Here is a 12,607-nt window from a genome sequence, read left to right as displayed (position 1 = left end):
AACTTTAACTCCAAATTACCCAGGAGCTGGCGTTTTTAAAGGTAGGCTATATATTTTTTGTTGATTAGCAATATATATATTTGAAATAACAGTGTTAGTTACTGTAATTACAGATATAATAATGTCACTGGCTGTGCTTCAGCAATTACTGTTATATTCAGTAATACGACACTTCAAGGACTTTTCTATGTCATTTTGAAGACAAGCGCAAATGCAAGACGATCCCATTCATAAAGAATTAGAATTAATTTGTATTTTGTCTGTCTAGCTCTGACATACTGCTGGCATGAGAGAAGGTTGCTGAGCGGGAAAACCATAACCAATCAGGAGTGCTCAAGTGGATGGAAGCATAGAACGTAAAACCTCAACCTTAGATATATTTCAATAAGGTAGCATCTGATTGTATCGAGGTCATTCAGTGAGAAGTACGGCTGCAACAACTAATCAATTAAATCGATTAACATCGATTACTAAATACGTTACCGATATTTATCGGCAACAAATGCTTTTAGCAACTAATCGCGGCTGTTTTTCCATTTAAACACAGTTATTTACAGCGTTAGCTGTTGCTAAGCTAAGGAGGAGTGAACCTTTACGCTTCCCTTACCATCTGCCGAGTTAACGACCGCAATGGCGGCGCCCTATGCACAAATTACCGAGAGCGTTTCACCCGCAACGTCGTAAAGAAAAGGATTACCTGCAGTATCTGTATGATGGACTTTGCTTGGCATGGGAGTAAAGGTCCTTACACACCGGGGCGATTTTTTTTCATGCGAATAATACGTTTTTTTTAAAAACCTTATAAAGTCAATGCAAGCTTACATGGAGCGAAAAAGCGTCTTTTAATTATTCGGAAGTCCGAATTTTGCGTATATTCGCATATTCGCCGGTGTGTAACCGCCTTTAGTCCACAATGCGGAAGCATTTGAAGAGCAGGCACGTTGCATTATGCAGTAGATCGCCTTGTTAGCTCGCTAGCCGTGGACAGAGTCCAAACGGAAGTGGAAAACGAGTGCGTGATGACCAGATACAGTAGAGGCGGGCTGTGCACCGGATCCGAGCACTGAGCATTAAAAAGACACCCATTAAACTACAGTATCTATACAGGATGTGAAATGAACCTAGTCTACTGTGCATTACCATGAAAGCCAAGGCAACTATGTATACCTGCTGCATGCAGGATTATATGATCAAGAACAAAAAATATGGCTTGAATGTTATTTTTTTTTAAATGAAACATGAATTTAAAAGAGTATTGTTACCCTTTAGTTTAGCCTGACAAATATGTTGTTGTTGTTGTTTTTTATCAAATCATGCAGTCAGAAGAAGAGAAAAGATACCAAATGTGCCTTTTATATATTTTGATTTGTATTTATCTTATGTATTTATGAGGTGTATCCTAATCAGCAGCTGAGCAAAATTGTATAACGTGTGCTTTTTAATTAATTATTTATCTTTATTGTCTCTATTGTTAGTTAGAACATGCCTAAAACAACCAAAAATTTTAATTATGAGGTAATTGCTAGATAAGTGCATAATCCGAATATTCATCGTTTTGATAATCTCCCGATTTGTCGATTATCGAAATAATCGTTAGTTGCAGCCCTAGTGAGAAGACCGCTGTTCTCGAGTTAAGATATTAAGATCTTTGTGCCACGGTCTTACATCAGAGACTTTTGTGATCCCCTCCAGGCTATACTGATTACATTTCAAACAGCCCAGGGGAGAAGAGAGCGGTGGAGTAAGCTTCATAGACTCCAAGGAGACATTGGTGTTTAGCTCTGTGCTCTTGAAATCGCAGCGTAAATTACAAACTAAATAGAATACAATACCTTTAAATATTTCTAAAGTTCAGTAGACGGGACATTTCAACAAAGCAGAATTAATCATGATCTTTTGGAGGCACACAAAATGTGAATGTCTTGGTTCTCTCTTTAGAACAGGGATGTCAAACATACGGCCCGCGGGCCGGATCAGGCCCGCTAACTAGTTTAATCCGGCCCGCGAGATGATTTTGCAAAGCATAAAAAAAAGAAAAAAAAAAGAAAAATTAAACTTTTTTTTTTTTTTTTTTTTGTGTGCCAAAAATGTTTTAATTGTTTTTTTGGCCAAGTCTACACCTGCAACCACACCTAACTTCCACTTTCCTCTTCTTCTTCCTCGTCTTTGTATTGGTATTGTTTGTGTTGGAGCGCCTCAGTGCGGCTGCAGAGTTCATGTGCAACCTCTTCCAGAGAGAGATAGAGACACTAGAAACTCTGCTGGAGACACAAAACAAACTGTGTAGACTTGCCCCTTTGAAATAAAATGTATTTTGGCACACAAAAAAAAAAATCTTAACGGTTACTTATCGATTAATTAATCGGTAAGGCCTAACGGTAAACGGTTAATAAAATGTCTCCATTTGGCCATACCTATTTGTGAAGTTTACATTTTCAGAATGTGCTTGTACTAACTAAGACTAAGTAAAGTAAACAAAGAAAACTATCTGAAGTTGTTGTTATTGTTATTATTAGTTATTATGCCATGATTTTACCGGTCCGGTACCGGTCCGGCCCTCTGGCCCTCTGGCCCTCTGGCCCTCCTCCATGTGGCCCCTGAGCTAAAATGAGTTTGCCATCCCTGCTTTAGAACATGAACTCTAGTTAATAAACAACAAGATAAATAGTCACATAAGTAGATTTGCAGAGAGAACAAAGTAGTGCGTCAAAGAAACTAGGATACCAGTTAAGAGTTAACCCATTAAAACCGGGAAAGCATCTGTGTCATTTTACATTTAACCCTCTAGGATTTAGAACAGTGGTATCTTCTCTTCTGGGGGTCCCTGGCACAAAACATTTTCAGATGGGGGGTCCGCGGCCAAATGCATTTCAATTTAGGGGTCCTTGGCACGCTACATGCCATCAACATGCTATCTAAATAACATTGCACAATTGGGACCATTTAAATGATTAACTGTTTCCTGTTACTAAACATTAACACTGATCGTCTCATCTGGCCATTAAATCAGACTTTTATAATAGAATGGAAGAATAGAATCCCAATTTTTGGCATGGTTAGATTTCATTGTGCTATTCTCCATGGCTTTATCTGTATCTGCTTTACTCAAACTTAATTGTAGGTGTTACAGTAGACCCGAGAGAAATCACAAGAAATATTAGGTGGAACCTGTGAATCCCTTTCCCACTGATGTAGATTGTGCTTTCTTTAAACTGTGGAATGTTAAGTTGGACATTTCAACAACTTTGTACACCCTTTTCTTTTTAGGTATATAGTCAATTTAAGCCTAAATACTTGACACTGTCTGAGGACTTAATTGAGTAACAGCAGAGCCACATGAGGGGTAAGAGCCAGAGATGGCTGCCACTCTACAAAAAAACACAAACCTTTGATGAATTAAAAAAAACACTAACACTAACAAAGGGTGGATCTCTTGAAGGGAGAGGAGAGAGATCTTTCTATTCTAGACTACTACTCTACAGTATCTGCAGCACCTCACAATAGGTCCACACTAAATCCAGAGGTCATCAACATGTCCGTACACGGACAAACGTGTCCGTGGCACATTCTTTATAAAATATAGCCTATATATTGTCTTCATTATAATGTAAAAACATATAAAATGTGTTTGAATAACCTTAGTGACTCGTAACATGCTCATTAATATGTGCAGGAGATTTGTAGTATTGCACATGGCACCTTTGCTGGATAAAAACTTTTCTTCTTTCTTAAACTTTTCTTCTTTCTTTTTTTTAAGACAACAGAGTGTACGTGGTGTGGTCAGACAATGACATAATTAAAGTCAACAGCATGTGAGGGACCACAGTGAAAAATGGTGCAGGAAAAGAGCAAAAACAGAAGGCATGTCATCTGTTCAGAAGGAGCTATTTGCTACCAAGGCAAAGGAGGGCAGAACTGGACAAGTAAAGCTGGTTGTGGTTAGTTGAGAGACAGTGTTTCAAAGTGTCCACTAATGACGATAACAACTATAATAACACTCAACAATCATAATCCATGGAAACCATCCATCCACAGCCTGGGTCCTTCTCCAACCTTAAAGTTAGCTCACCTCTGATCAAAGTTAGGTGCATTCATAATAAATGCTTGCCTCTGAAATCAACTTAATTTCTTGCCCTACATTGATTTGTCATTACACTATCTGTGCTTTCATAGTTTCTGATCAAAACGCGTATTTAGAACTAGTGTTTTCTCTTAACGATGGCACATATTTGTCACTCAGTAAAGGTTGTTTACGCACAGATTGATTTATGTTATGCTTACTTAGATGAGTGATTCACCACATGTACGTGTACTGGGTCAAGCAGATAAGGGTCATAAATCATGACAGTTAGGTGTCTTCGCATTAAACTATTGTGACACTGCATTCAATTAAAATCCTGGCAAATTCAAGTGTACAGTAGCTTCTAGCTTGTAGTGTGTGTCTTTTTTCCCATTTGTTACATTTGCATGCCTTCATCAACAGCAGAATACCTGATCACCTTAATGGAAACCACAACTAGCTACCGTGGTTAAGTGGCTCATGTGTGACCCTATGACACATTAGGAGTCCATTAGTATACATTTAGGGCTAGGTCAATGTGTTTTTGGTAAAATTATTATTTTGCATGTCTGTGGCAAGAATTAAATATTAATGAAAATGTCCATCACGAGCTGCCATGGTGATGACCCCTGACTAAATCTTTCAGTGTTACAGCTCATAGTCCAGTTCGACTCTCCTGTTCATGTCTTCTGCCTTTGGAATTGCTTTACTTAAACCCATTACTTTTTCTTTTAATTACCTGTCTAGACTAAATTGTTCTCAAGTCTTTGTCCTTTACCTCAAATAGAATAAGTTGTTTGTCCCTGTTTGGCTTGTGTCGTAGTCTTACCGGTTGGTTATGTTATCTCCATATTCACCTCTGCATCTAGCAGGAAGTACACAATGTAAACAGGACCTTGCATGAGCTTTAGCCTACTGTAGTCTTGCCGCCCAGCCTAGTTTTAGTGAGCCCTGTATACAAGTTGTTTGACATGTGTATGCAAAAACAAATGCCTGAAATGGCCTCTTTTTCATTCATGCCTTTTTTCACTGGTGGAATTTGTTTTGTATTTCATTCTTACTGGCATTAAAAAATGTTTTAAATGTAACTTACTTAAATCTGCAGTTGCCATGTAGAATAGATGGATGGATGGACACATGGTTGTGTATGTTGTGTCACACATGGTTGTGTATGTTGTGTCACACATGGTTGTGTATGTTGTGTTAACAACAGAAAACGCAGGAAAACTATCCTTAACACCGTCAATTGGTGTCAAGGACAAAGATGAAAACTCTCGGGTGGCTGGCGCAGTGGTAAAGTGCCTGCCCAGTACCGTAGAGGCTGGGGGTTTGAATCCACCGCGGTGCATCCGGCTAGAACTACAGTAGTCCTTTACGTCTAAAATTCTGGTACCATAGAGGCCTTGCAGCGCTCAAATAATGCTTGCTGGGAATACTGTACATTTCTTTTGCGATAAAGACACCCTTCAGTGAGTGTATTCTTAAATTAACGCTAAACTGGATTCAGCTATGGAGACTAATTTAAGGCATTAAAGGAGTCGTAAAACCATTAAATACTGAGTTAGGGTTAGTGCAGATGCATTTTATTGTTTTTGTTCTTGCTAGCATATAGTGCAGTTGGACCGGCCTTATGACATGGACAAGGTTTCTTTATTTTGTTATAGATAACAGAGCACATGTCTTCAACTTTCGACTTCAGCTTTATTGTCACATCACGCAAGTTCACAGGTGTAAAAGTCAAGTCAAGTAAAATGTTATTATAGCCCAATATCACAAAACATGTCCCAAAGGGCAGTACATAAAAACAAAGCAATAATGCATAATGAAACAAAGTAGTGCAATGGAAAAAAGTCAGATGGTAATTTATGCTGCATTTCTAAATGATAAATGGTGCATTTAATATTGCACCTTTTTATCCAAAGCGCTTTATATTCATCCATACACGCACACAGACGGCAGAGGAAACCATGCAAGGTACCAACCTGCTCATTGGGAGCAGTTAGGGGTTCAGGGCCTGCTCAAAGACACTAACCCAGGGGGAAGCCGGGTATCGAACCGGGAAACCTTCCGTTCCCCAAGAGGCCACTCTAACTCCTGAGCCACTGCCGCCACAGATAACAATACCTCAATATTAAATATACATAACTTATAAGGTGCATGCTCAAAAAGGAAATAACAAATCGGGCAGAATACCTGTCTCTTGTGCAAGTAAGAGACATCAAGAATTAGCAGATATAAAACATGTAAAGTTGTCATACTGTATGTGGAGGTGTTAGATCAGATGATTTACTCATATCCTACATCCAGGCAGTCATCCTCTTTTCTTGTTTGATAGCCTTGATGAATCGCTGGTTAATCCTTTCAAACCGGGAATGCATCCGTGTAACCACTTAAACCAGGGGTCTTCAACCTTTTCAGGCCAGGGACCCCCAAACTGATGGGGTGATGGAGCAGGGACCCCCTACCTCGTAGGGTAGGGGGTAGGCTACCACATATATCGTATATTTATGTATAAAATTGTGTTTTATATATAAATAAACATGGTTTAAAATAAAAATGGTTGCCTGCTCCTACGCACAGGTTGTCCCAGTAGGTGTGCAAAAGAACCTTTCTCTACAAAATATGTATAAACCTACCATGTTATTGTGCATTCAATACTAAGCTATTAAAATATGTCATGTTATGTTTAAAGACAAATTGACATTTTGGGGGAAAAAAATGAAAAAAAAAGTTTTTAAAGTTTTTAAAAACAAAAATATTTTTTAATCAAACAACAATTTTGTGGACCCCCTGCAGTACCTCCGCGGACCCCCTGTTGAAGACCTCTGACTTAAACCATATGTTATACTTTATTTCATATTAAAAAATAGCAGACATACAAGCTCATATCGCGCTCATAAGTGCCGTGCTATGAACTTGTAGATCTGCTATTTTTGAAAAATCTTGAACATTAAGTGCAAATATTTGATTATTTTTTTTAAAGGGAAAAGTTTTGACTCAAATCTTTGCTTCTAGGGGGTCCCTGGAACAAAACATTTTGAGATGTGGGTTTGCGGCCAAATACATATCATTTTGGGGGTCCCTGACATGAAAAAGGTTAAGCAACATAGTGTTTTCAGAAAACTGTTAGGATTTAGAAGACATTTGTAGAATCCCCAGAAGCAAAGATTTGAGTTACAAATGTTCGCTTTAAAAATATATATATTCAAAGATTTCCACACATTTTCATGATTTTTAAAAAATAGCAGATCTTCGAGCTCATAGCGCTATGACCTTGTATATCTGCCATTTTTGAATAGCCAAAGAAATCTACAATGACACGTACAATGGATGCGTTCCCGGATCGTATTGGGTTAAGTTCACACCAGGGATGGGTATTGGCAACAATCTCACGATACGATACGTATCACGATACTTGGGATACGATTATATTACGATACGCATCACGATACTTGGGTCGTATCACGATATTGGGATATATTGCGATATATTGCGATATATTGCGATATATATATACATTTATCACAACTACATATTGTTTATATATACACTACATATTGAGTAGCTGCAGATCTGTGATAGGTTCTTTGAATGTTTTTCATAAAGCCTGTATCTGAAAAAGCAAAAAAAAAATTATCGCGATATTGATACTGGAGTATCGATACAGTATCGCGAAATAAAATATCGCGATATATCGTGATATCGATAATATTGCCCATCCCTAGTTCACACCAATGTGGCAACCCCTCCCTTCCAGTAGTGCAATCCCTTTCCAACCACAGGTTTAAACATGCTGTGTACAACTTCAAACATAAATGAGTGGAAGGAGAGACTGAGAGCCGCTTGTGGTCCAGATTAGTTACTATTGCAAGGCTGTACAATTAATTGAAAATCAAAAAAAATTGCCACATCCTAATGCATTCAGGTGCTAAAAAGAAACCCCTGTGAATCATGTGCACTCCTAACAGTAATTCTTTCTGACCAACATCTGGTGTGGACACACACACACACACACACACACACACACACACACACACACACACACACACACACACACACACACACACTGATGTTACAGTTACACAAGTGCACGTGAATATGCACGTGCAACATATGGTGTAGGGTGAGCCTCGTCCTAACACCCAGCATTGTATGACTGGACGAGATGCTTAGATCAGGTTACTGCAGTATTTGATCTAGAAACCAGAGCGACCTGTACACCACCCCAGTGAATCTGGGATGTGTTTAGAATGGCACCTGCATGCGGTCTGTGCCACAACCTCAACCTCAAATCTCTTTTCTTCTACTTTTCTTCGTTCTCTTTCTTGTTTTTTCTCACTCACGATTGCTTTTTCTTACTCACGTGCAAAGACTCTCCTTGTGCTTTTATGTTAGATAGGTGAGCAATAGCGCTTTATTTTTCCCTTTTTTTCATCCCACAGTGACTTCACCCAGAATCACTTGCATAATCATGCAGGCTCCAGACATACACACACGCACGCACACACACACACACACACACACACACACACACACACACACACACTTGCACACACACACACACACACACACACACATACTCACTCACTCACTTACGCAAGTATACAGAGAAATGCATTATAACCTGACACTTTGAGTATAATGTCTGAAGGGATGGGAAGATAACTTCCAAGACAGGTCACAGGCCTGTCACTTCATATTTGTGTCAACACACATTCAGGAGGTGACGTGATTTGTTTTAAATTGATGATTGGGTGTGTTATTTGAGATAGGAGACTGTTGGGACAAAGTGCATCGGGTTTGCATTGGAATCTGGGTAAACCTGTTACACTCACTTGGATAATAGACCAGTCCAACTCATAATTTAATGCTCGTGATTAATTGTTGACTGTCAAATTAACTCCTGTCTCACGGTCTCCTCCTTCCTCCTGAACACCCCACCCACCTGTTCCTTCCCCTCTGCCTCTCTCTTCTGCCCCCTCTCTCTCTATCTCTCTCTCTCTCTCTCTCTCTCTCTCCTCTTCTGTCCTTCCTCCTACTCCTCTGTCTCGCCCCATCCCCCACTCCCTCACAGATGCTCCCCGCTGCCCAGCTCGCCAGGAGCGATGGGATGTGTCAACTAGGTATTACACCTATCCAACATCTACCTAACACCGCCGGAAGCAGGGTGACCGCCCGGGTCGGCAGGGGAGAGGAGGGGGGTGGGGCTCTGTCATTAGGTGAGGTGGGGGGGTGTTAGGTGAAGGAAGGAGTGAATGTGATAGGCCCTTTATACAAGTGCAGTGCAGAGAGGAAGATGATGGAGGTAAGGAAAGGTGTCAGGCGAACATGGGAAGGTCGGAAGGTGACAGGTTAGACCCCTTTTGAGCTGCACTAATGCTAATAATATTGCTAATTATACATGCTAGTAATTTCTGGCTGGCCTTTTTTGTGCATATCTCTTATATAGTTATTACCTAAATACAAAGGTAGCAGCGTTCATTTTAGCCTCAAGGCCATAGCGAGTTGACATTTTTCATTGGGCATTTTTCAAGGAAGGTGAAAGTCGTGGGTGTCAATTTATAACCAAATGCATGGTGTCAGAAGGAAGGTTGTGAACACAACTCCAAGGCCTTGCTTGTTGTACCTAAACACGACTTGACGCAACAGCAGAAATACCACAAACACCCTTTGCGGACAATTAAACTCACCTTCCAGGCTTCCGTCCTGTGTCTCTCCGCTCCCATCTCCCACCTTTTCCCCCTTCTCTCATTCCTCTCATTCCTTTGTGCCACCTCCTCCTGTTTTCCTCATCTCTGCCACTTTCTCTTGTCTCTTACCAATGGTCCCATCTGCATGGCCACCCGCAGTACAAACTAATTGTCATAAGTTGAAAAGGGTTGCTTTCCCAATATCCTCGGTCGAGTATTAACACCAAACAGCTACGTCTATAGTAGTCCACCGTGGGAGGCGGTCCCGTGCGGACTAACACAGACCTGAGACCAGCCCAGAGGGCAGTAGGAACTGTCTCCAGCTTCTACTGTAAACCTGGAGTCCAAGGCGGTCCACTCCACCCCAGTTGAAGTTAGAAATTCTGAACCTTTCAGAGTTTTTCTCTCTGTTTTTTTGCATCCAGATGTTCAACTCATGTGTCCCTCCCTCTCTTTCTGTCCCTTGTGTTTCTCCCCTTCCCCGTTGCAGATGTATCAGCCCTGGATGATGTAAGCAGGCTGAGGGACAGCGCTTCCACATTCACACCAGAGCGAGGCAGGGGAGGGGCGGAGGGTGCCGCCGCCGACAAGGAAGAGAAAGGAATGGGCGTGGGGAAGAACACCACGTCTAAGTCGATGGATGGAGGTGGAGAAGGAGGGAAATATGAAGAGGAGAGCAAACACAGCGCGGATTTCTACCCTATTCCGGTATGCATGTGCGAGTGTGTGAATGGTTTCCGATTCCTATAGAAATGTGAGGACCAGCTAAATGTCCTCACATTCCAGGAGTACACAAACAGTTTAAAATCTTTCATGATGAACGGTATGATGATAAAGACCGGTGTTAGAGCTCTGTAATTGCAGTCCACTTCTCTCTCTCTCTCTCTCTCCCTCTCTCACCTCTCTCACACACACACACACACACACACACACACACACACACACACACACACACACACACACACACACACACACACACACACACACACACACACACACACACACACACACAGTCATTTATTCTGTGCGTCACACACAGACCTGCCATTACTGCTAGCTTATGTTGTGTGCATGTGGAGGACCGCTGTCTCATCCATGCCTAGATGGTTAATGTCACTGCTCCTGTTTCCATTTCCTACACTACGTGTGTCCCGTGTCCTTTTGGCAGTAGCCCCAGTGCCTGATGTAGGTCAAACGACAAAAGCCACAACAACAAAACATCCACCAGCCATTCATAAGTCAAACTACAGTCACACATGCCTGAAATATTTTGTCCCAGTCTGTTGAGTCGGCGCAGAAGTATCACATAATACAGTGGGGTTTTTCTTTTAGTGGAGTGGTGACACTATAGTCTGTGTGGTTTCTTTTTCTTAGATCAGTACAATAGAAAACAACAATACAGCCTTAACTGCTCTGCTGCTATTTTTGTCTCTGCCAGGGCGAAAGGCATGTCCGAGACTATGTTTTGCACCCTATCTGTCTGTCCGTCCGTCCGTGGTTCCGTCTGTGATCACCTAATCTCCGGCACCGCTGGCTTGATGGCAGAGTTCATCCGGAGCGCTTCATATCCAGTCTGCTACGAATGGATATCAATTACACGATAAACGATTAAACAAGAACGTTTTTTTCAAATTCTTACCTGATAATGTTCGCATTATTATTATAACAACACACACCAGGCATGTCAACAATGAAGCAAGCAACGTTGATCATAGATTTAGGCTTATCATTCTCCAAATTGGAAAGAAAGGTCCTGCGACTTAATTTCGTGGTAAGACAGTGTCGAGTCTCAAATAGAAAGCTCTACAAGCTATCTCTGTGTCGTGATACAACTCGTTGCTTGCCTAAAAGAACAGATCTAAAAGTTATCAACAGTATCGAGCTTAAAATTACAGCAAACGCAGCAATTAATATGAACATTCAAGGAAAGATCAGTGAAGTAAACGACATTCGGAAGATCCATCTTGATAGCTTTGGTATTCCAGATAAACTGACAGTTATACTGTACTTATGCCTGGAGGCAGACCTACTATGTTCAATAAACTTGTTTTTTCCTAAATCTTGACAAACCCGTAGTAGACTAAACAGACATTTCCTCATGCATGTGCATGCTTGTATGCTGCTACAACTAGGGATGTGCGCGGTTATACGGATAAATGGTGCTGCCCCTAAACGTCTACTAAATTTTGCACCCATATTACTGTCATGTCTTTATAAAATGTTGCTTTTAAAGGGCAAGACCACTTTGGTTGAGGTTCGGGTTGTGAAGTTACCTTGCCATGATGTACTATAACTCCAAAGGTGGACAAGAAATAAAAAAATGATTAGAAATTGATAATTCAAAATATCCTCCCCATTGACTAATATGGTACGGTAAAAAAGCCCTAAACGTCACTCTTCTAGCACATAAATGAACGCAAACAAAGTTGATTCAGACACTTTTTTCTTTTTAAACAATATAATTATTGGACTGTTTGCTTAATTTACTTCCTGTTGATTTTGCCATTTTTATTAAGAATAAAACCCGGACTGGATCCGCGGATCCGGATCTTCAAATAGTAAATCACCAGGAAGTTGACATTTTTATTAAAAACATAAACAGTGCTGGGTTTGGTGATGTTCTAAATTGTCTGAATCAGCTTTGTTTGTGTTCATTTATGTGCTAAAAGAGTGGCTTTGAGAGCTGTTTTACCATGTAAGTCAATGAGGAGCATATTTTGAATGATCAATTTCTAATCAATGGAGCAATTATTTTAGATTTCTTGTCCACCTTTAGAGTTACACCATGGCAAGGTAACTACACAACCAAAACCTCTACCAAAGTGGTCTTACACTTTCAACAAGTAAAATAAGCAAA

At 40.5% G+C, this 12,607-nt stretch overlaps 1 protein-coding gene across 2 annotated transcripts in view; it reads left to right on the top strand.

Annotated features, from left to right (window-relative positions):
• Positions 1 to 12,607, top strand: part of slc23a2 (solute carrier family 23 member 2) — a 53,390-nt gene that overhangs the window by 15,354 nt on the left and 25,429 nt on the right. The window contains exons 2-3 of one of the 2 annotated variants that reach the window (XM_080434062.1): positions 9,135 to 9,183; positions 10,241 to 10,458. In XM_080434062.1, coding sequence (XP_080290188.1) covers positions 9,135 to 9,183; positions 10,241 to 10,458 — 267 coding nt within the window. The remainder of the gene's footprint in view (positions 1 to 9,134; positions 9,184 to 10,240; positions 10,459 to 12,607) is intronic. The other variant, XM_080434063.1, reaches the window with a different exon arrangement.

The sequence above is a fragment of the Gymnoscopelus braueri genome (genome assembly GCF_963280865.1).
Source record: "Gymnoscopelus braueri genome assembly, chromosome: 7".
Classification (NCBI taxonomy): Eukaryota; Metazoa; Chordata; class Actinopteri; order Myctophiformes; family Myctophidae; genus Gymnoscopelus; species Gymnoscopelus braueri.
This window is presented reverse-complemented; position numbering and strand designations above follow the sequence as displayed.